General features: G+C 39.6%; 1 protein-coding gene across 1 annotated transcript in view; it reads right to left on the bottom strand.

Annotated features, from left to right (window-relative positions):
- Window positions 1-25,445, bottom strand: part of SIM1 (SIM bHLH transcription factor 1) — a 67,503-nt gene that overhangs the window by 4,828 nt on the left and 37,230 nt on the right. The window contains exon 9 of the mRNA XM_057739518.1: window positions 20,811-20,979. Coding sequence (XP_057595501.1) covers window positions 20,811-20,979 — 169 coding nt within the window. The remainder of the gene's footprint in view (window positions 1-20,810; window positions 20,980-25,445) is intronic.

Genomic DNA, 25,445 nt, shown 5'->3' with positions numbered 1-25,445 from the left:
GCTCACCTGTTGCAGAGTATTTGGTCAGGTGCTTGAAAGAAAACATAAAAGGCTCCTCGGTTCTCCCTAGGAGGTGTGCTCAGTTGAAAGTTCCTCAAGAGCCGCTAAATCAGTGATATAATCATTTCTACTAGTTTTTGGTTACCTAATGCCAAACATAATTCTAGGTACCATATAGAGATTACCTGCTATAATAATAATACATGTCATTTATTGGGAACTTACTGTGTGCCCAGCAATATGCTAACCACTCACTGTATATCATATCAATGAATCCTTATAACCACCTGGACAGTAATATAGCCCCATTTTATAGCTGAGGACACTGCATCACTGAGTTTTAATAAGATGTCACAGCCACCCCACAGTCTATCTGGTCTCAAAGGCTGCACTCTAAATCATAGTTTTACACTTGAGAGAAAATACTGATAAGGAAGAGAGGAGAGAGAAAAAGGATTCCAGAAAAAGAGAGATTTCCAGAAAAGTGGCAGGAACTGCTTTATAGTCTCAGGAACCAAAATATATCCTTTTTACATTTTCTTTCACACCCCCAAGAAGAAAAAGAGATGGGCACATGGTGTGGGGTCAGGGTTGGGGGTGGGTCGGGAGGGAAAGGAGAAATTCCCAGGCGCCATTGTTCTTCACTTGTCACGTGCTAGTTGAGCAAATTTGACCCATAATGAGACCTTCACAGGACAAGGCAAACTCTCCCCTTCCTACTAGGCCTACCCTGAACAGGAGGAAGAATCCCCGCTCTTCCCAACTCAGTGCAAACAGGCATCTCCTCTGAGGACCCCTTGGAACAAGGGAGATGAGATACAGAGGTTATTCCGGGGCAACTGCAAAGTACACTGATAAATACAGAATACTCAGGACAGACTTCTAGGCAATTCCAGGTTCAAGGTTTTCCCGTGGCCATTTCTAACATTAATTATTTTTCAAATGTACATATGGACTATCAGCCTATTCCAACAAGAAAAAAAAAAAATGGAAAATCCAACTCCTTTCCTGCAGGCTTGCAGGATGGACACATCAAGGCACCCAGAGCTCCATTTCTCCACCTCCCACGCCTCCACCTGCCATCTGCCTTTTCTGTGTTTACCAGCCTCTCTTTTGACAGGATGCCACCTTCACTTTCACTCAAGGAAGGCTGCCATCCTCTCCTTACTGAGTGGGGCCCAGGATGCTATCCGTTTGCCCTATGGTAGCACCATCCATGTGCTTGCCTAGGAAAAATTCAGATCGTCAGTGCTATTCCACACTAGGAATTGCCCAGACTCTGCTTGTTTTATAAAAGTATAAACCAGGCCTATTTCTGAAGCACTCCAGTCAAGACTTTTGAGCCCTGTTGAGAGGGGGAAAAGCCTTCCCTGAGTGTATGTGGGAAAGTGCTATTGGTGCAGCAGAGAAGAACATTCTGTCCTTCACTGACAAAGAAAATTCAACACGAGGCAACCCTGGCATACATGAGGTACACATTTCAAGAGCACCCAAAGAAGAATTTAACAGATAAGCCTCTTGTCGATAATCAGGAAAACACAGCAGCAAGGGCACTGCCCTTCAAGCAGGCAGAAGTTGGGTGGTTCAGTTAGGCCAAGCCCTCCCAGTGCTTTAGAGGTTCAGAGGAAAAGCCTAACAGCAAACCTTTGTTTTTTAAGAGAAGGCCTATAAACTTGAACCTGTGTGCACCATCAAAACTGTGAGCCTTGGACTTCCCTGGCAGTCCAGTGGTTAAGACTCCGTGTTTCCATGATGGGGCACGGGTTCCATCCCTGGTCGGGGAATTAAGGTCCTGCCTGCCGCACGGCAAGGCCAAAAAAATCAAAAAACAAACAAAAAAAACCACTGTGAGCCACGTCCACCCTTTAAAACAGACTCTGTTAACACTACAACCCTGTAATTTAATCTGAAATAGTTCAGATGTTCATTAAGTATTTGAGGAAAGAGAGAGGGCAGAAAGTGAGGAAGGCAGCCAGGCCACACAGGCAGCAGGTGAATGAATGCTACACACCAAGGCTCCCGCTCTCCCTCACACCTGTGTCTGCTACTTAATGACACGTACAGTCGTGAGCAAGTGATTTCATTTCTTTTGTCGCAACAGGAAAAGGGTCACAATGATACTTAAACGTACCAAAGGCTGAACCAGAGTTGGGGCCGTTTAACAGAAGAGGCACTAGGGACGGGGAGCCAAGAGGACTTGGTTCCAGGGCCATCCTTGCTAGTAACTCTCAGGGTAACCTCAGGAAAAGTACTTTATCTCTCTTAGCCTCAGCTGTAGAATGACATATCAGGTTAGACGAGTCTTTCTTGAATTTTTCTTTCCGCTCTAATAGCCTGTATGATACAGTAATTATTTGGTATCCTTTCTAGTGTTGAAACATGATCCCTATGCCTATTCCTACATTGCACTTATTTAAAATAGATAATTATTTAGAACTATAATCCAAGTATCCAAGTCCAAGAATTTTTATTGTCATGATTATAAGAAGGTTATGTCAGTTATTGTTTTACTATAATGTCAATTTCCCCCCAAGTATCCCATTATGACGCAAGTTTTGCAGGGATTATGAGGCCTTATGGAATGATTATGTCATTCCACTCTAGAGGCTTCTGAGTAGGAAGGAAAATGGCAGCCGTTTGAATCTGCATCTCTTCACACATCCTCCCCCAAGAAAATAGAAGGTCATCAAGGAGCACAAATTAAACCACACGTGACCCTAGAATGCTACAGCATTACTAGGAGGCAAGGAATATGCCAAACTTCAAATTACATATAAGTAAAAAAAAAGAAAGTCCAAGAGCAGCTGCTATGAGCCTGTGGGTACAGAGAGTGAGGCACAGAGAGGTTTAAGAGACTACGTGAAAGAGAGAGACAGAGAGAGGGATTAGAACATCGGCAAAATGAAGAAAATCAGCCTCACAAAGAAAAAGCACAAAGCAAATGCCAAAGCATGAACACGAGTCAATATTTACTTGCTTGCAGCACTGGCCACAGGAAAGGGACTCAAAAATCAAGCAAAATCCAAAGTGGCAGCCTCAGACAAGTGTCATTTCCATCAAAGAAGATTAGCATCTAGAATATATAAAGAACTCTAAAACTCAACAATAAAAAACTAAAATGTGCGAAACTCATGAAGAGACCCTTCACCCAATAGGTAAAGAGATGACAAATAATCACATGAAAAGATGTTCAACATCATTGACAATTAGGGAGATGGAAACTCAAACCACAATGAAATATCATCACATACCCATTAAACTCGCTAAAATAAAAAACAGTGACAATACCAAATGCTGACAAAGATGAAGGAAAACTGGCTCACTCATGCATTGCTGATGGGAATGTAAAATGATACAGCCCCTCTGGAAAACAGCTTAGTATTTTCTAAAAAACCTAAATGTGCAACTACTATATGCAATCCTGGACATTTTTTCCAGATAAATGAAAATTATATTCATATAAAAACCTATACATGAATGTCTATAGTAGCATTTTTCCCACTTCCAGGTCCTCTTTAACTGTTCCCTTTCTTTTTAAAATTATTTTTAATTGTGGTAAAATACACATAACATAAAACTTTCAATCTTACCCATTTTTGTGGTATTAAGTATATTCACATCCTCATGCAACCATCACCACCACCCAACTCCAAAACTTTATCTTGCAAAACTGACTCTCTACTCATTAAACAATAACTCCCTATTTTCATCAGCACCTGGAAACCACCAAACTGCTTCTTGTCCTTCTGATGTCTTCCTGATAGAGGAAAAACAAATGAGCCCCATGAACCCCCAGCCTGGCTTGGTGTTGGGCGTTCCCGTAACCTAACCACCTCAGAGATCTTTCTGAAACTCTAATCTAATCATGTCATTCTCTTGCTTAAAAACATTCTTTTTTTTCTGTCTTTCTGTCTATGCATCAAATAGCATGGTGATACTACCTACGTAAAGCTGAAATTATAGGAGTTACAAGGAGAAATATCCTACTAGTAGGTGAAAAACAAAACAAAACAAACAAACAAACAAAAAACAGGTATTTCACTGGTGGCACAGTGGTTAAGACTCCACACTCCCAATGCAGGGGGCCCTGATTTGATCCCTGATCAGGGAACTAGATCCCACATGCATTCTGCAACCAAGAGTTCGCATGCCACAACTAAGGAGCCTGCCTGCTGCAATTAAGACACAGCACAACCAAATAAATAAATAAAAATAAATATTAAAAAAAAAGAAAAACAAGGAAAGCTACAGAAGACTTAAAAAACAAAACTATAAATGTTATGGCTCTATATCAAATTTTACACACTGATAATAAAGAATAAGCCTCAGTGTACACGACTAATTATCAAAATTGATCAAATATTAAGTTACAAAGAATGTCTTAGTACATTTCACCAAGTAGAAATATTATAAACAACATTCTCTGACCACAATGAATAACAAATAGAAATTAAGAACAATCTAAAAACAAACAAACAAAAATACCCTTCCACCTTAAAAAAACATAAACAAAACTATTAACTCCTGGGGAAATAGGCAAATAAACCATAAACTACAGAATTTCCAGGGAAAGGATAATGAAAATACTACATAACTAGATTTATGGGATATATCACTTTAGATACCTAAATCAATAAAAATGAAAGAAAGTAAATATAATTCTCAATTCAAAAGCTAGAAAAATAACAAAAGAGACTAAAAGAAAGCACAAGGGGGGACTTCTCTGGTGGCGCAGTAGTTAAAAATCCACCTGCCAATTCAGGGGAACACAGGTTTGAGCCCTGGTCTGGGAAGATCCCACACGCTGAGGAGCAATGAAGCCTGTGTGCCACAACTACTGAGCCTGTGCTCTAGAGCCTGTGAGCCACAATTACTGAGCACAAGTGCCGCAACTATTGAAGCCCATGTGCCTAGCGTCCGTGCTCCGCAACAACAGATGCCACCGCATTGAGAAGCCTGCACACCACAACAAAGAGTAGCCCCTGCTGGCTGCAACTAGAGAAAGCCAGCGCATAGCAGTAAAGACCCAACACAGCCAATAAATAAATAAATTTTAAAAAAAGAAAGCACAAGGAAAAATGGTCAAAAGACATAAACAGACCATTCACAAAAAATATTAAAATAGCCTTAAACATATGAAAAGATGTTTAACTTTTGAATAAGATACATGCAAATTAAAACACTGAGATACCATTTCTTAACCATCAGATTAGCACAAATTGAAAAGCTTTACAACATACTGTTTGGCAGAGTGTGAGGAAACAGGTACTCCCTCCCATGCATCTCTGGTGGAAACGTAAACTGATACAGCCTCTATGGAGGGGAATTTGGCAACAGCTAACAAAAACAGCAATTTCCTGCTTCTAAGAAACCATTACACCAAGCAACATACATTGAAGTAGTAAGGTGTCGGTAAAGAGGCATCATATGTGGAAACTACTATAAGATGGTTCAGAAGAAATAAATAATGAGGACAGATGGGAAAAGAGAAAGAGAATTTCATAAAGCAAATATGGCAAAATGTTAAGCCCTGGTGAACCTAGGTTTAGTAGGCAGAAATATTTTATTGTTCTTGCAACTTTTCTTTATGTAAAAAAAAAAATTTTTTTTTTTGGCTGCGCCACTTGCAGAAACTTAGTTCCCCAGCCAGGGATCGAACCCGGGCCCAGGCAGTGAAAACACCAAGTCCTGACCACTGGAACCCCAGGGAATTCCCTCAAAATAAGTATTTTAAAATAAAAAAAATCCTACATAGCAAACACATCTTATTTTTATAGAATGATTAAGGACTTTTTTAAAAAACTTTTTTTTCCTAAAGAAATAGAGACATGCTCTGATAGAGCTGTAATTTAAATATCTTTGTTTTCATTACTGATGATTAATATTTTGTGCATAAAAATGTAATTTTAAGTTATCAACTAGGGATTCCAGTAGAAACAGCACTGAACTTAAATATGGGAGGACCCTGATCTACTATCATCCAACATGGCTTGTACAAAAGATCACCTCCTGTGGGCTTTGATTTTTCCATCTGCAGAATAGGAACAGACTACCTGCATTATACGATTGCAGAGAAGATCAAATAAATAATGTGTATCAAAGTACTCTTAAAAATGAAAATGTTACAGATATATATGTATCATATAAAGGTCCTTGACTAATGACTTTCATTTTGGTAGGCTGGAGTAGTTATATGACCATCTTGTAAGCATGATTTTTTTCCCTAGACTGTATTATCTAGAGGCCATATTTTCAGTCCCATCTTACAGGCATGATAGACATAAAACATATATGTTAAAAGATAAATAAATCAACATCTCTTGCGAAGAAAAGGGAACCCATGTACACTGTTGGTGGGACTGTAAATTGGCGCAGCCACTGTAGAAAACAGTATGGACATTGCTTAAAAAATGAAAAAGAGAACTATCATGTGATCCAGCAATTCCACTCCTGAGTATTCATCTGGAAAAAATAAAAACTCTAATTCAAAAAGATACTTGCGGGGGAGTCGAGGGAGGGAGGGAATACGGGGATATGTGTATAAAAACAGATGATTGAACTTGGTGTACCCCCCCAAAAAATAATAATAAATAAATAAATAAAATTAAAAACACACAAACAAACAAACAAAAAGTTACTTGCACCCCAATGTTCGTGGCAGCACTGTTTGCAATAGGTCAAGACACAGAAACAACCCAAGTGCTCATCCATAGACAATTGGTTTAAGAAGATGTGGTGTATATTCACCATGGAATATTCCTCAGCCATAAAAATGAATGAACTCCTGCCATTTGCAGAAACATGGATGCACCTAGAAAATATTACACTAAGTGAAGGAAGTCAGACAGAGAAAGACAGATATTATACAATATCACCTATATGTGGAATCTAAAAATTGATGCAAATGAATCTGTATACAAAACAGAAACAGACACACAGACATAGAAAACAAGCTTATGGTTACCAAAGGGGAAAGGGAGGAGGTAGGCATAAATTAAGAGTATGGGATTAACAGATACAAATTACTATACATAAAATAGATAAGCAACAAAGATTTACTGTACAGCACAGGGAACTATATTCCATATCTTATAATAAACTATAATGGAAATAATCTGAAAATATATATATATAACTGAATCACAGTTGCTGTACATCTGAAACCAACACAATATCATGAATCAATGGTACTTCATTATAAAAATTTTTGAAAAGAAATCAACATCCCAGCTACAAAAAGAATCAGACCACTGGCCAATCACCTAAACATTAAGGCCTTTTCTTTCAAATGCTCTGATTTCCAAAGTTGAAATGCCCTTTAGTACCAACGATTCTTATAGCTTAAACTTTCAACTGAAAGCCCACAGGTCTGTTTTAAGGGTGGAGAGACAGTGACACTCGTGGGAGATTAGCCGGCTGGAAACTGTGGATGGTTCTCCCAGCAATTGTTGATCTCTAGACTATTTTCAGGTGAAACAAAATCACATTTTAGGATCTATAGAATATCTGCTCTTCTTCTTTTGAAAAGGTAACAACACTTTCTCCTCTGTTTGAAGCTAAGAAACTGAATGATTCAATTCCCTATTTTAATTAGGCTACATCAACAGTTAAAGAGAGTTCACAAACTAATTTTTGGTTAATTTTGCGGAAACCTCTGTTTTTCCTTCTTAGAAAATTTGTTATTATTATGAATACTCTGCACCTTAATTTACCCCTATTTCTTATTTAAAATTTAATTTTCAAAACAGGCTTTCATGTTGGTAAATTTAAAAATGAGTCAGGGACTTCCCTGGTGGTGCAGTGGTTAAGAATCTGCCTGCCTATGCAGGGGACACAGGTTCAAGCCCTGGTCCGGGAAGATCCCACATGCCACGGAGCAACTAAGCCATGCGCCACAACTACTGAGCCCGCTTACCATAACTACTGAAGCCCACGCAGCTAGAGCCCATGCTCTGCAACAAGAGAAGCCGCCACAATGAGAAGCCCGCACACTGCAGCAGAGAGTAACCCCTGCTCGCCATGACTACAGAAATCCCTTGTGCAGCAACAAAAACCCAATGCAGTAAGTAAATAAATTTATTTTTTAAAAAATGAGTCAGATGAAGGATGCCCGGGTTCTAATAAACAAGAAACCAAATGCCACCCACCAAAGGTGGGCTAACGCTGACCAGCAAAGAGCTTGAATGACTGCCAGAAATGGATGTCAGATGCCAGCCACATCCCCCAGCTCCCCTCTGAGATTCAGGGCTCATGAAAGAATCATTCCTACTAGAAAAGACGGATGCCTTATCTGGTTAAAGGTCTGAGCCATCAGCTGGGGTTTTATATGCATTCAATGGAAACTATATTTATAATAATTCATTCTATGATTCATTCTAATATTTATTGAGTACCTAGTATTTGCAAGGCAATGTGCCAAGTGATGGGGGAAATACAGCCCCACCTTCAATGCCTTCACATTAGGAGGGGTATAAATAACACACAGAACATAACTTTAAGTTAAAAAATGGCAAGGGCCTGAACAAAGAGAGGAACAGTGCAGTTTAGGAGTTCAAAGAAGGGAACTATTACTCTCTTTTAACACTGTAGCTGCTTGGGAAGGGGATATGAACTACGACCAAGAGACAATTTGCCATATGATTTGCACATGCTATCTAACGCCGGTCACAAAAATAGCTACCATTATCAAATACTTGCTATGCTCTGGTCACTATACCAAGATCCCACAGACGTTACCTTATTAAATGCTCCCAACATGTTAAAATATCATCAATCCCTTTATTGATGTAGCAAAGGAAACTCAAAAAAAGAACTGCCCAAATTCACATGAAGTTTAAGAGGAGAGATGCAATTCCAGAGCCCTTGCTTCTTTCCAGGATCCAAGACTCATCTAGACTTAGGTACTTGGATAACAAAGACAGCAGTGTCCTACCGTCTAAGCAGTAATAGATCCCAGGTCCCCAAGCATGTTCTTACAAAGGGGGTCCTCTCCAGCCTCTATACGCCAGTAGGCCACCTCCACACAGCTCCGGCGATGTCCTCTCAGCACGGAAGCGTTCTTCCAACACAATTACAGCACAGATATTCCCCTTTTGATAACAGTCATGAGATTCATTCCTGCCTCAACAGCACATCCCAGACAGGTGCTCTGCCTTCATCTGGGTGCGGCAGCAATAAACCAACTCAGGAAAAATGCCAGATGTTCCAGCAATAGATGTTATAGTTATCTATTTTTATTCTGACAGCTCATTGAGGTTTTTTATCATTTTTAGCTGTAAAATATAGAGAGAGACCCTCTTATGGTAAAGTCCTGTTTTCCATGAAAAACTTTCACTCTATCAGGCATGAGCAGCTTTCCTCTTGATTTGTGCCTGAACCATGAGAAAAAAACATCACAGATGCAGACTGCATTGTACCAAGAACATATGCATGCTTCTAAATCACTTTTATCTTACTTTTTACTAATGTAACCCTGAAACATAAAATATGTCCTTTTTTTTTTTTCATTCACTGTTATGGGAAGAACAGATGGTAAAAGGGTTAGATTAAAGTAATACAGCATGTCCATTAAAATAACCCCCACCGCTGGGGATGCTTCTCCTCGAACAGGAGTTGTGTTTACGATAAAGAACGGCTCTGGCTTACACACATTGGAAATTGCTGGGGGTTTTCTCAAGGATAAACATTAGGGTAAGAGAAAAATTAATGTCAAAATCAAATGCATTTTAAAATGACAATTATGCAAGCCATTTGCTAATCTGGGAGGCTGACTGGAAACATTTGCCTGTGGTAATGTAACCGAACAGCAGTCAAATAACAGAGTCCATTTCTAACTTGAAAATTTTTACTACCTGGAAATTGTCACTAAATGAAACTGCAAAGACGACATCAAGTAGGCATTATTTGCTCCGTTCCTGCACTCCTACTAGTGGTTAGTAGAAATTTTTTGCTATCACTTCATTTCTAACTTATTATCTTATTAATCAACAGCAAGAATAATTCTGTATAGATTATACGTTAAGAAAGGCTAAATATAACATGATTTCTGCACAAGTCTCACACATATTTAGCATTGGAAAAGCATCCTCATGAAATTTTTAATGAATTTCACATAGCTCCAAAAGAGTTAAGCTTAAGAAAAGCTTCAAGAAAAATTAGAGAATGCATTCTTTTGTGTGTGAGAAAGCATTTTAAAAAAAGAAAATACCAATCTTGAGTCACATTCCAGAGTCGAGGATGGCTTCACTAGAGGAACTGAGCAATAAATATTTCCATTTACACTATAAATAGAGAGCAAATACTGATTCAAAATTCAATTATTAAAAATTTTAAATATTTTGGCCATTTCTTCCTTCATTTTAGAAAATGTTACAAATTGTCATCTTCTCAAAATCAATTTTTAAAAATGGGTTCACAAGATTTTCACCCATTATTTTTATGATTTGTTCCACTTATAGTATAATCTGTTATTTACTGTGACATTGTTTTTAGCTTTAATCCATATTTTAGTTATTTTTAGCTCAAAGAATATTCTGGTGAGAAATCTTTCATACCTGTAAATTCCTGATCTATTTCATCAAGTAGAAATATGGGAAGTTTTTTAATATGCCTCAAATGTGGTTTGAAATGTCATAGGCCTTCCCTTAATCCACCCCCTACAGTTACAAAAATGTTCCTGAGATTTGGTTCACTCATTTTTCTCACAGAAAAGTGAGCATAGTCGACATCTCATTAGCTGTCAGGATGACGTGCAGCTGGAAGAGAAGCAGCACTCGGAACCAGAGGCCGGGTTTCCTCCAGTATAATTCTACAAGGAATCTCCTATAGAGATCCATAGGGAGAGAGCCGTTCCCAACCATGAAATCCACAATCCACAACCTTTTGTAAACCAAAGGTAAAGGCCTAAAGGCCAGCCGGCATCTTCATTGCACTGAAGATGTGAGACAGGTAATAAACATTTAATTAGGCCCTTGATGTCCTGGCACACAGAGCTGTAAATGATCAGGAATATCCCAACTTGCACAGATAATACAGAAATGGCTCTAGCGCATTGGATAAATCCTGGGTTTCCAGGACCAGTAGCACTGGTTTTAATGGTAATCTTCTTCCTTGATGGGCTTTGAGCATTAGCCAGAGCCACTTCCATCTTTTCACTGGTACTCTGACTCAATCTCTGATTTTTCACATATAAGTGGCAGATTAGATGGGCTTGAATTAGATGGGTGCAGGTGGTGCCACCTGCTCCAACCCCTTCCTGCAGCTTTCCTTGGCCTTCCACTGGTTCATCCTGAGTCTGGACAAAGGACGGCTGCCCAAGCTGCTCTTGGCAGTGTCCTAGAACTGGCCCAACAGATTGGCAGGCATATTACCAGCCTTTTGCATGCTAAAAGAGGAGCTCTATCAGATTTGTAGTTTTGTAAAAAGAAATTGAAGCTCGAAGGCCCTCTACTGAGTTAATCAACTTCAAACTGGTGTCTGTAAATGGAAGGATGGATCAACCTTCTCATCTTCCAAGCCAAGCACAGGAAAATAATAAGGAAAACTAAAGAGCATAAACTATCTATTAAATAATATACATCCAGACCTTGACCTTCAAGGAAAACATTGCAATTCGATGTGTTACAATATGCTTAAAGGAGTTTCCTAAAAATCTGTGAAAGATGAAAGTGTTAAAGAAATCTAAATTTCTTAGACAAAGATATCCAAATCCAAATTCCTTAACTCTGCAAAGTTCCCATTATGAGAGGGTCAGATCCTACCAAGAACTGTCAAATAAGGCATTGCTCTCTTTAATTTTACTATTTAGTTTTAATAAAATTTGATTTTATAGGTTTTGTTAAAATAAATTTCCCTGGGCACATGCTGGTGGTGGATTCAGCCATTCCCCCCTTCTCTTCTGTTCAGCTGTGGAGCAGATCACAAATTCCAGCCATCACTTCCATTAAGCCAGAAGCAGGAGCTTTCCATTTGATTTAGCACAGCTGCTTCACCCGCTGCCCAATTTCTTTTTTGACACTAACTCCCCCCTAGATCCAAACCATCCTATGTTATGAAACAGAGATGTGTTTAACATGAATTATGCCTTATAGCCGGGGATCTGTGGGGATGAGAGGTGGGCTGCAGCTGTGCTTTGGTGGGAGGGTAGGATTTAAGAAGCTCAACAGGAAAGGTGTCCTTAGGGGGAGCACACAGCTAAAGTGCAGAATTGATGTGGTGGGGCTGGAGGTGGCTGGCAGAGGCATAGATGTAGTTTGGATTTAGGTTGTGGAGGTCGAACTTCATACTGTAACCAACACAGAGCCTCTGTAGGTTTTTAAGTAGGGCTTGAGAGCAGGGGCCGGAGAGGGGGGTACACGATGAAAATGATATATCAGGAAGCTTACTCTGGCAGGAATGATCAGAGACTGAAAGAACAATAAGGAGGCTGACGAAGTAGTCTAAATGTGATATCCTGTTCTGAAGGGCCTAGAACTGGACAAAGACTGTGGGGATGGGGTCGCAGAGGAGCTAAGGGTCTAGAAACATCATAAAGAACATGACCTTCACAAGGCCTTTTGTGTCCAAAGGTCAAAAACCAAACCAAACCAAACAAAGAAACTAAAATTTTAAGAGACTTTTCCCTTTCTTATGGAAGAAATCTATCCCTCCAAGATATAAAGGTACAGCACCAAAAATGCACATAGATTGTTAAAAGAATAAAAGAATGATCTAGAAAGTGTCTACTGATCATGGGGAGTGGGCCCTAGAAATAAGGCTGAGCCCATAAACAAAGACAGGCTCCTGAGATGGAACACAGAGCCAAACGGCATTTCTGGCACAGACACTCACATCAGGGCAATTATTTTGTAACCAAAACACACACATACACACGCAGAGCAGATATCAGTCGTCACATCTCCCCACTGTTGCACTGGAGATCACAGTGGAGACACGGAGACTAGAAAGTCCACCTAAGGACAGGATGTGGATGGTTCTCTGCCCCTAGAATGAGAGCCAGAGAGCGCTCATTCAAAGTTTTACTCTTGAAAGAGCCTCTAGATTCTACCACATTTAATTTCCCCTCAGCAGGTAGGTGTTTGATTTGTACTGCAGGATTTGCACTTGTGAAACCATCCTTAGGTTGTTTTGCGTGTGTATCTTTTGCCTGTTTACATAGGTTATAAGTTTCATAGTAGCAGAATATTTTCCCGCTTTGAAGTTTTTATGTCTCTATAGGCAACCAACAAAGTATCTGCATAATGTTTAATGTATTTACTTATCCAGTCATTCATTTCATTAACATTTAGTGAGTGAATATGTGGACGACACTGTACTAGATGCTGGGGCAAGGAGGGGCAGGGGGTATGAAATAGACGTGGTTAACTACTTTCAAAGATGTTATAGTCCAAGAGAGGAGATCCGACATATCTAGAAGGAAGTAGAAGATAGGTGATTCCAAATAGAGGCACAAAGGAGAAATATAACTTAGTTATATTTCATGAAGGAGGTAGCATTCTATTGGGCCTTAGAAGATAGACACAATTTTGAAAAATAGAAGCAATGCAGGCAGAAATAAATGCATAAGCACAAGCATGGAGGCAGGAAAGGACAAGGCATTCAGCAAACAGTGAGCGAAGAAGTCTGGCTGGACCACGGGGTTCAGGTAATTTAGGACCCAATTATAGGTGACCTTGACTGACAGCTAGGACTGTAGCAAGTCTCCAAACACTGACATGATCAGTGGTCTTTTAAGGTCAATCTGAAAAGCAGGGAAGACTAGAGAGGAAAATTTCCAAAAGTGGAGAGAAAATTAAGATGCCTTGCAATCCTCCAGAGTGAAGGAGCTTCTGGGACACAGGTGATGGGAGAAGGGTAAATGAGTGAGCCAGGGGGCGGGTGGGGAAGCATGGCTGGAGATGGAGCATGTCTAGTCCTTGAGGGGGCACCCAAGGGGTTCAGGGATTTATTAACTGTCAACCTGCAACCCCACTGCAAACCTCGCAAACAGGAATAAATTTGAACCTGCTGGAATGTAAGTCTCTAAGCCTAGACGCTATTGTTTCTCTCACTGTCAGCCCCCAACTCCCATTTCCGGTTCACTGCTGGAAGGACAGGTGAGCCCCCCAACACACACCACCACAGCTACACCACTACCAACACACGCCTTTACCACACACATACTGTGCTCTGTTTACATTATCCGTTTACATTTTTATCTCCCCCACTATATCTGTAAGCCTTCTGGGGAAAGGACTGTATACCCAGGTCACCTCATCTCTCCTCTGTTTCTTTATCCACCTATCTTATCAATGTCACCTTGGTGGGCTCCTCCATCAATTCTTTTACCCACTCATTCAATATGTCCTTAGGGCTTTTGGGTGCCCAAGGCAATCTGGTTCTCAAGGGCAACATCTCCTATCCTCAAGGAGCTTAGAGTCCCCAGTTACTGCCTCCAAATTTTCTTCCTTTCATCTTCTAATTTTTGCAAAGTTCTCATTCCACCTCTTTCATTTATGCCATTTTTAAAATTTTTTCTTCCCATTGGTCTTTTAATTCAATAAAGTCCTGCTGCCTAACTTATAAAGCTAATGTGACTAAATACAGCCATCTGTTTATTTAAATTTTTGTGAGATTTGTCATCATGGGATTGGAGAGGCATTTTTATACACCATGTACCATCATACATTGTATGTTTTAGTAAACACCAATGAAACAGTATGCTTAAGATATCTGCCCCCTTGAGTGAACTATTTAGCAAAAAAAGTATATTGTCTTGGGACTTCCCTGGTGGCACAGTGATTGAGAATCCACCTGCCAACACAGGGGACATGGGTTCAAGCTCCGGTCCCAGAGGATCCCACTATGCCCATGTGCCACAACTTCTGAGCCTGAGCTCTAGAACCTGTGAGCCACAACTCCTGGGCCCATGTGCCACAGCTACTGAAGCCTGTGCGCCTAGAACCTGTGCTCCACAACAAGAGAAGCCACCGCACAGAGAAGCCCGCGTACTGCAACGAAGAGTAGCTCCCCCTCTGCAACTAGAAGCAACAAAGACCCAACGCAGCCAACAAATAAGTAAATGAATAAATTTAAAAATACGTATATATTGTCTTTTGGTCCTGTTTCTAATCCCATATACCTAGTTCTCTACCATAAATACCTACCTTACCTTTACCAATGTCTTATACTCTCAGGCTCCCAAGCAAGATGAAGCACGAAGTTCCCTATAACGGCAGGCAGACTGTCCTAGAAACAACCACTTTTGCCAGGCCCCATTGTTATTTCCTTCCATCCCATCACCCATTCTATCCATCACATCTCCTAAAATGTCACCTTTCTCTGCAGACTCCCTTAATCAGACCATTCCTTCACCCTGCACATCCCCTCAGCAAATTTGTTGTGCTTTTTTAGCAGACTTCACAGGCCTATTTCAAATAAGGCCCCAGGTTCCTCCTGAAACCCATGTGCTGAGTGAAGAGAGAGAAGCAGGGTAGTGAAAGGTGAAGTTGGGGGTATAAGGAAGCTGATTAATGGGGAGTCTGCCCCTCCCCCAACCATGTGCCAGGGGAATGAAAAGTCAGACGCAGGGGCCTGGAGGTCCCATGATCAACCACATCTTACAATTCCTCTCTAAAATGTTGCTCTTGCCTCCCCAGTGAGACAATGGACATGGTTCCTTAAGGGCCCACCTTTAGCATTTTAGTGCACATAATAAATATTTAAACGCAAGAGTTAGTAAAAATTAAAGTACAAATCTGTAACAGAGGTCTCACCTTACTGAGCAAAGTGTTTTCTAAAATAATACTCAGAGGTTCATTTATGAAGATGATCTAAAAAGACCATAAGGGTCCACTTTAATAATCTCCTGATATTTCTATGGAAGAGGAGATATCTGAAGTTTAGACATGGCCAGAAAATATAAACAAGCCTGTATAGTGTAAGAATTTCAGAGAAGATAAACTATTTTTTGTTTTTTGCATGATGCATTAAAGTTTTTGTTGTTGTTAATGGTCAAGGATTACATGTTTCCATGTAACATATAAAACATGAAATGAAGGGATGTCTATCCCGGTAGAGATAAAAGTATTATGTGTAAGGGAAAACTACACTTGAGAAATTCTTCGTCCTTCTTTCCTCTGTAACTTAAAAAGTCAGCATAGCAGTCACTGATGTATTTTTTTGAGGCCAGAAAGAACCTTTGCAGGAAGAGAGTTTTTCTACCTTCACCAAAGGAAGCCAGATTGCTGGCACTGAAAATTGAGAGGGTTCTGGGATTATTTAAGGTAACAGATGTGAAGTTAAACCTGCAAGTGTTACAGTGTATCTGTAACGAGAGATTAAATACTTTCAGGTTTCAGCAGCATACATGGTTTTATGCATGCACTGTTATTACAGAGTTATATAGTGTATTGCTTATTACTGACTAGGGAAAAAGCAAGAGGGGTGCAGAATGATGCAATAAAACAGGAGGGCACACACTGTCTCTAATAAATGTAACAACTATAAACATGCCAAGAGGAGAAGTTTGAAAGGAAACTGGAATCAAGAGGCAATTTATTCATGATTGACAGGGCTAAACTATGGCAAGATAACTTCTAACTGTATCAGAGTAGCCATGACTAGTTTCATAAAAATAGGTGAAAAAGACTCTAGCAATTGCTAGAGATAAGAGCTGAAAAATAACTTCTATAAACTCAATATTTCTAATTCAACAGAACTGTGAAAAAAATAAGTTGCTATTTTCATGAATATAAACCCAATAACAATAAAATACAACTGTCATAGTGGTAAGATAGCTCTACAGCAGCACAGTGGCTACCTGCAGAATCTTTGGAAGTTATCTATAATATTTCTTACAATTTTTATATTCAAAACAATTTTATTTTGACCTCTCTTGTCCCGAGTAATACATAGAGGTAAAAAGGTGATTGAGCCATTCATTAAGTGACTATAATATAATCAAGTCTAAAATCATTCCCAAGGGCATCTCATATCAGAAGGGGACCTGAAAGTTCATCTACTACTGCAGACAAACTGGGTGGTGGCAGTGAATTACAATTTGTGCATGTCTCACATCTTCAGATAAGGGTGCCTAAAAGCACCCAAAAAGCAGTGTTGCTGTTTGCCATTCGTCGACCGTCTGTTATAAATTTCTGGATATGCCTAATACATAATAGAGCAAAGAGCCTAATAAATAACATTGATAGAATTATTAAATCATCATTTTCATAACTAATAAAAGGCACAAGACGTTACCCTACGAGCTCAGTTTTGCTCTGGAAGTTTTCCTCTTGAAAGATCTGATGAGAATTTGTATGCTAAAGACATGTAAACATGGAAATAACAAAAAATAAAAGACTTTATTTTTGAGAAGAGGCAGAGGTATTTAAAATTAAATACCATGGAAAGCTTGATCATTCAGTAAATAAAAATGTGCTTATTATGGGTCTGTTAAAATATAAAGGGAAATTCAGTGTAAGTGTATCATTAACTACAAAATGTAAGCTTTAAAATATAATTTCAAAATAAATCTATAATGATCAAAATACATCTACAATGAGAAAAGGAGCAAGAAGCCAAGTATAAAAAGAATTTTATCCATCCTTCCTCTACGATGCTTTTTACTTCAGTTGAAAACTTTAGTTCAGACCTTCCTAGACTCACACCAAGACTATTAAAATGAATCTCCTTGAATAAACATATGGACACCAAGTGGGGAAAGCGGGGGGGCGGGGAGTTGGGGTGGGATGAATTGGGAGATTGGGATTGCCATACATACATTATTAATAAGAAAAAAAATATCAAATTGTACACTTTAAATATATGCAGTTTATTGTATGTCAACTGTATCTCAATAAAAGTTCTTAAAGAAAAAAAAACAAAAAACGAGTCTTCTTGCTTCAGTCACCTCAATGCTCTCATTTCCTGTTCAAAACCTTTAGGGTTTTCCACACAACAAAATCTAAACTCCTTGGCCTAGGCGACATTTGGCACCAATCAATGAATGCTTCCACACATATAACCCCTTGTCCTTATCCACAAGGACCCACTCTCCCCCACTTCACCCCCAGACCCAGTCCCACTAACAAACAGTGTGTTCCTGCATCTCCTCAGAATCTTGGTCTTTCTGAGGCATCCTCTCCTTTCCCTCATGTGCATATACCTGAATTCTACCCTCAAAGCCAGGTCAACACCCTCCCCAGTCATCCAGGCTGACACCACTCCTAAAGCCTTTTGTATACATCATCTCCTGTACACTGCTTATCCTAGTATATAACTTATCATTCCAACTACACTGCAACACTTAAGGCTATTTCTTATACCACTTCTTTACATTTTAGTACCTTATACCCAACACTTACCCTCATTCATCACAATGGCCAGTGTAGCATAATTCTGATGTAGGCACTCAGCTAGCATTTACTGAGTCAAAGACACATAATAGCAATGATGCAAGAAAACTGAAGACTAAGTATTTCTTAATAATATAAGGGCAATTTGGACCAAATAAGACTTTTGATAAGCTAAATTATTTTTTTTCTTTAAAATTTCTGAGGGTTTAGAATCCAAGATGGTGGTACTGAGTTGTTTTCTTCCATTAGAAACAGATGAGTTTGTCCTGGATGTTGTGCTTTTCCACTGTGTCCCCAGAGGACCCTCTGCTCAGCCCATGACGACTGGCTGCAAAGACTGTTCCCTTTTCTGTCTATGCTAGTGGCTCCTCGAAAGCAAAGACTGTGTTCCATTTCTGATCTCTAAATATTCGTAGCCCATGTACTAGAAACTCAGTCAGTGATTGACCTAGCACCATGATTATCTAAAGCAAACACAATTAAAGAGTAACTTTACTAGGCACATAAATGTTAAGTAAACTTAATTCATGACTCTGAGATTTCAAACAAGACGTAGGGCCAAAATTCTAAGGACTACATTTATATAAGTATTAATCACAAAAATGAACCCAAAAAATCAAGAGAAACCCCATGTGGACATATGTGTGTGCATGTGAGTGATTTTTATACATCATAGAACATTCTAGAAGAAACCACCATTTTGGAGAGGGAAAATGAGGAAATAGTGGGTGATTTTCTACTTTCCACTCTTCTGTATTGCTTTTTTGAAAAACTGTGAAAAGTACAACTTTCAAATTAACTCCTCCCCACACAAACCCAAGGAGCAGTCTAATGGCAGTTTTTAAAAATGTGTAGGTAGTCTACCACTAGAGTAAACCACAGAAATTTTAGACTTAAGGGCTCAGCATGAATGAAACCGTAGACAGTGAGGTGTTGGAAGTCCAGTGGGGAGATTTTGTTTCTGTGGCTTAATTTCTGTATAACAATAGACAAACTCCTTCTTAACTTAGTGTTTCTTAATTTAAATTTTTCTTTCATCCATGTGTCCAGCACTCCTATCCATATAAGGATAGAATTACCCAAAGGAGTAATTCATCCTTCCAAGTAATGAAAAGAGACAGTAAAATTCTTTCCCCAGGGTACAAGACAGTAATAAGAAAAGTGTCTCGGGTATTTAATAAAAAGAAGCTATTTCTCATCCACAGTGACTTGAACTAGCACTTTATAAGTTAAGTGCTCAGTCCTCATATCAGAAGGTGTATATTGAAAAATGTCCAGGCATCGCACATCTACTCCCCTCCCTTTTGTCAAGGTAAAGAAATCTGGTCTCTGTGGGGGGTTTTAAACCACAAGATCAGTACCTTGGGGGCCATGATCTTTTCATCTTAAAATACCAAGGTACTAAAATAATCTAGCTGATAGTAACTTCTTAGTGACCATTAATTCAATGAATGACATTTCTCAAACAGTACACACTTGTAGAAGTCAACAGAATAACATAGCTCTAAGAAGTAAGAAAACAATAGTTTTTGGACCACCGGTTTGCAATTTCTACTTAAAAAATATATTTAAAAACATAAATGATAAAGACCACCTTGATGAAATGCCTCGAAATCCAGTTTGGTTTGATACTAGCCCAGGAATCATCTCCTGAGTTCTTCTAATGAACTGCAGGAATTTGGATGTGGCGCCCTTAAACAAAAGGATGGAGGTGGTCACAGGGTATCAAGGGTGGGAAATCCTCAGTTCTGTCCTACTTCCTTCAGGCCAAAAGGAGTTGTGCCTATACCTTGACACAGACAAGTTTCTATATCTCAGTGGCTGATGAGGAAAAACATTCTTTTTTTCCTTTTGAGCATCAGGACTTGTCTTTGTATCTTGCAGTGTTTCTGGAATACCTCCTCTGGGTCTCATCAGCTCACCACCTTGCAAAGATGAGAAGAGGGTTGCTTTTTCTACCATTCCTGCCATCTGGAAGACCCTTTTTGTTTCATTCCTCCTCATAAATAGTCCATCTGCGCTCACATCTCATGGTGAAATGTATCCTTGATCTTTTGCCTCCACCTCTTAATTTATTCTTTGACTTCAGTTCCTGTCCTAAGATTCAGTTTTTCTACATTGAGCTCCTGTTTTCCATATTTTTCTATGCTGGCTACATCTTTCTGGTTAATCACTGTAGGGGGAAAAATTTAGGACCAATCTCTTTGAAATAAAGTTACGGTTTTGACTGCAACTAAGCCTCTCACAACCTTCACATAAAAGCAGTAAACCACAGGATCACTTCAAATTTTTACTAGCATGGTTATTTTAAAGGAAGACGAGAAGGAAGAAGATATTTTTAGAAAGCTTTCCAGATTTATAGAAGTTTTAAATGTAATAAAGCCAGATAATTAATTCCAAACAGCTTTAATACTTCCTCTACTGCGAAACCAAACCAAGTCACAAAAACAGGACGTGGCTAAATGGCAGTGCACCTACCTGAGGGTATGGGGAAGTCCTGGACTTTGACTTTGAGCTGGAGAGCCTGGACTTGGCCCCTTTCCTACTGTCAGTCATGGCAGGAGTGGAGCTGCCTGCATAGGAGAAGGCTGGTTTGGAGGCTGAGATCTGATCCAGGGAGAGCTGCAGCCCTTTGTATTCCGTGTCCCTGCAGTGTGGGAAGACACAGCCCTTAATTGGCCACCACAGGAAATGGATACACATGTTCTCTTACCAGAAATGACATTCACATTCATTTGAAAAGGAAGTAAGCAAACGTTTAGCCATATAACTGGTTTCCACAAACACCTTCATTATTTTAGAAGTGCCTAACATTTAACTCCTGTCTATGGATGTAGCTGCCACGTGTACCACGGCCAGATTATATGACATGCTCATGAAGGTGCCTTGACTAAAAAATATTTTCATTATTTTTATATAAGTAGAAAATAAATCTATAATTCAGTTTCTCTGAGCTTTTGTGTCCTCACTGGTGAGATGTGGATTATAAAATCTACTCCAAAAATTTTCTGTATAGGGTGAGCTCAGCAGACAACTGACCATCTGATGCTGTCTGATCACTGGCAAGAATATTGTCTTCTATCAGCTGTTCCTAGATCAACATTCTGGGTAAACATTCCAAATATTCGTATGGCTAGCAAATTAGTGTATCCAGGCTTATTAGTTAAAAATCCCTTTCAACAGGCTAATTCAGTTACCTTAGGGTACACTTTCCCACCAGTTCTTTCTACTCCTTCCTTCAGTAAATATTTATTAAGCTTCTAATATACACCAGACTTTGTGCTATATGGAGATGAAAGGATAAATAAGGCATCTAGAGTCCCTGCCCTTGTGCAGATTACAATCTACTGGGGAGAAGAAAAAATAAACAAATAGATATAATAACTGCAGATTGTGATACAACCGGCATAAAGAGTGTTTCTCAGAAAGTTCATTACAAAGGTATTGCTGAGGTATTTAGGGACTAAAGATGACAGTTTAGCCCTGCCCACAGCTACCACCTCAGCCTGCTCCCAGGCAGCAGGGAGTCTCGGCTGACGCCTCAGGTTTCATAAGAGGATATCAAAACTTCCCACTGGCAGCCAAAATAAAATGTTTCAGAGTCTTCTTGATGAGGACCCGTGGGGGAATTTCCTCTCAGGTTCCAGAAGTAGCTGGGCTGCTCCTGAGTAATTGATTTCTTTTGATCTCACAAGCACTGTGAAGCATATCATTCAGCATAGTTCCCTCTTTGCAATGAAGTCAAAAAGCCCTGAGCCCAAGTCCAATGTGTCACCACCTCTAGTAAGTGTACAAGTCTTCATGGCAGGCATTTTGTACAACACACTCCACTGCTCCTTTATATTTATCTTATCTTATTTTTCCTTTCTCTAATGGGTTCACCTTTTTAAAAATTTACCTGGATTTTCAATGCTCTTTGGATTAAGATAGGTATATTCAATGTAATAAATTAAGTTATATATATAAGTGACAGGCAGATGTCCATGGTTCAGCGAATATTCATTTACCTTCTTTTCCTTTTCCCTATCTGTTCTTCTACAAAGAGATCCGGCAAAAGCAAAAGTAGAATTCAGGTAAGGAGTTCCTTCTCAAGTGACCAGGAATAGAAACCAGCCAAAACAGGTCCAATAACATCACTCAATAATATCACTGCAACTAAATGGAGTGTAGTGGTAGGTGTCATCAAATTACAATGGCTTCATACCAAATAGTCCATCTACTCAGTGAAAGTAAAAAAAAAAAAAAAAATCTCCCACGTGAGTAACAAAAATTTAGAAGGTGGAGACTTCCCTAGTGGTCCAGTGGTTAAGACTCCATACTGTACGGCAGGGGGCACAGGTGTGATCCCTGGTCGGGGAACTAAGATCCCACATGCCTCATGATCAAAAAGAAAAAAAAAAGAAAAAAAAAATCAACAAAAAAAACAACAACAAAATTTAGAAGGTAGGCATGGGATTTGTCCTTCAGGCTCTCAGGGAGTCTGATCACATCACTGGTCTACTATACATTCTAAGCTCTAATCGACTCCCAAGGACAACACACGGACAAGCTCTGAGTACTCCCTGGTCAGAAACTCAATGCTCACCAGAATGTGGTGCCCACTTATTTTTCTGACAATATCTCAGAATTTTCCTTCATTAGCCCCTCACTTCATCCAAAATAGTTCTCCCCAGACTGACCTTATACTTTCCTGACTTTCTCTCTCCTCCAACACATACTTATAAAACCCCTCTTATAAAGAACTATCTTAAATCCCACTCGCCTCTAGGAAGCCCTTCCCGGCTGCTAAGCCCAACCATTCCTTCAATATGTGTTCACTAAGTGTCTCTGTGGTGGCGGTGGGGGAGACAGTAATGAGCAGAAGGACTAAGTCACTACACTCATAACCAAGGCACCAGGGCCAGTTCCTGAGGGAAGTGGGGAGGGGACCAGAAGCTTATCTCTTTCCTCCTCTGATCTTATTTTTCAAGTGACTATGTCTTATCCTTCCCAGTGGATTCTAAGTTCCTAGAAGACTAGAGTCAAGAGCTGTTCTGTCTATTCCAGTGCATTTTGGACAATAGCTCACATAGATGGAAGAGGAAGAAGATAAGGATGCACCTAAAAAAGGATTGTTTTCTTCAATGACTACTAATAACTTGGACCCCAACAGCCTTTCTCTGTGGAAAAAACTCCTGAGGGCTGTGAGTCCCCAGAGCCATCTGGTCCTGAGGTCACATGTGTGTGACAGTGATTAAGCAAGGCTCTGACAGAAGGTAGAGCCGCCATCCTTGGGCATCTTCTGTGTCAAATGTACTTCTGTCCTCTGGGCAGCAGAGTATCCATTCAGCTCCTAAGACTGACAGCAAAAATCATGCACCCCTGAAAACTGGCCAAATAATTTTTGTCAACTCATTCTTAATGCAACATTTCAGCACAGAGATGTCATGGCTATAAGCAAAGAGTAAACAAGGATTCACTTTTCTCTTGCACACTATCAGACTGCACAATATGCATCTCAACTACTGCAAAAGTCTCTCCAAAATTTTTGCATAGTTCCCAATGAAAGAAATACTCCAAATTAAATAGGCTTAAATAAAGTTTGAAAGCCAATAAATGATTTTAAATTCTACATATTCACATGAAAAAGCTAATAAATATAAGAAGAGTTATACTTTGGATACACCAATAAAAAGATTAATGTTTTGGTATACCAAAAAAAAAATACAAAGAAGAATCCACCAAAATTGAGCATAAGATCATGAAGTCAGGTAGATCACAGTTTGAGCCTCTTACTGTGTGACGACCTGTCTAGACTTTAATTTTGTCTTTAAAACTCATAGAGGGACTTCGTAGGTGGTGCAGTGGTTAAGAATCTGCCTGCTGATGCAGGGGACACGGGTTTGATCCCTGCCCCAGGAAGATACCACATGCCGAAGAGCAACTAAGCCCGTGAGCCACAACTATTGAGCCCATGTGCCACAACTACTGAAGCCCACACGCCTAGAGCCCGTGCTCCAAAACAATCAAAGCCACCACAAAAATAAGCCCGTATACCACAATGAAGAGTAGCCCCGCTCACCACAACTAGAGAAAAGCCCACGTGCAGCAACAAAGACCCAACAAAGCCAATAAATAAATAAATATATAATTTTTAAAAAAGGAAAAAAAAAACTCATAGGGATGTGTTGAGGTTTAGATGAAATATTATGGGAAAAGCTCACACCACAGTGCCTAGAACATAGTAAATGCTCAATAAATAGCATTATTTCTTCACTTCCACCCTCTATGACACTTTTTGGCACCTGATTTCCCCAGAGCAGTAGTGTCACTTTGGTAGCAGTTGTAATACATTTCAACACAAACATCTCCCTATTCTGTATTTCTTTCCTTTCTATCCCAAACTCATTTTAATTTGCTCTCTTCCTTTTTTAGTCTCTAAACTCTATTTTAGTATAGCCAACATATTTATTAAGTTAATTAAGTTCTTTATTGCTAAGTCAGCAAATGAAGATCATAGAACAACACAGACCCAGCGTTCGAGACTCTAACAGCTCAAAAGATGTGTTAGGATGAAAAGCACAATAAAAAAATACCCACTTAAAGACATTTCAAGTACGGTTGATGTGCTGCCAAGAGCAACTCTGAATGGAGGATTCACTGAGGACAAAGCATTTGTTTTACTTTTAGAATTCTATTAAATTGAGTATTTCATTTGTATAGATTAAAGGTCTAGATGCTGATGGGAATCACATTACTGAGTTCCATTTCCCTCCTCCAAACTCAGACACAAAGAAGACTCTGGCTCTACCTCTCCCTCTTCCCCTAGTGAAGCATATTCTGGTATCACACGCATCCTCAAAGTTAGGTGTATGCCTAGTAAAGCCGTTCAGTGCTTCACTGTGGCAAGGGACAAAATAAAATACGTGGGTGCACAGAACTTAGACTCTGAGATGAGTATGGTAAGGAGCTTGACTGAGCTGACTTTAATAAAGGAAGGACTCAGCCCTGCTCAAGCTTTCTTGAGAAGTGCCACACAGACCATGTTCAGGACCCTGTAGGTAACCTTCTCAAGGGCAGCTCACACTGTTCTGCCAGATATGATTAACACATTGAAAGAGGAACTGTGACATA

The sequence above is a fragment of the Hippopotamus amphibius genome, chromosome 6 (assembly GCF_030028045.1).
Source record: "Hippopotamus amphibius kiboko isolate mHipAmp2 chromosome 6, mHipAmp2.hap2, whole genome shotgun sequence".
In the NCBI taxonomy this organism is placed as follows: domain Eukaryota; kingdom Metazoa; phylum Chordata; class Mammalia; order Artiodactyla; family Hippopotamidae; genus Hippopotamus; species Hippopotamus amphibius.
The sequence above is the reverse complement of the archived record's forward strand: the minus strand, read 5'-3'. Positions and strand labels throughout refer to the sequence as shown.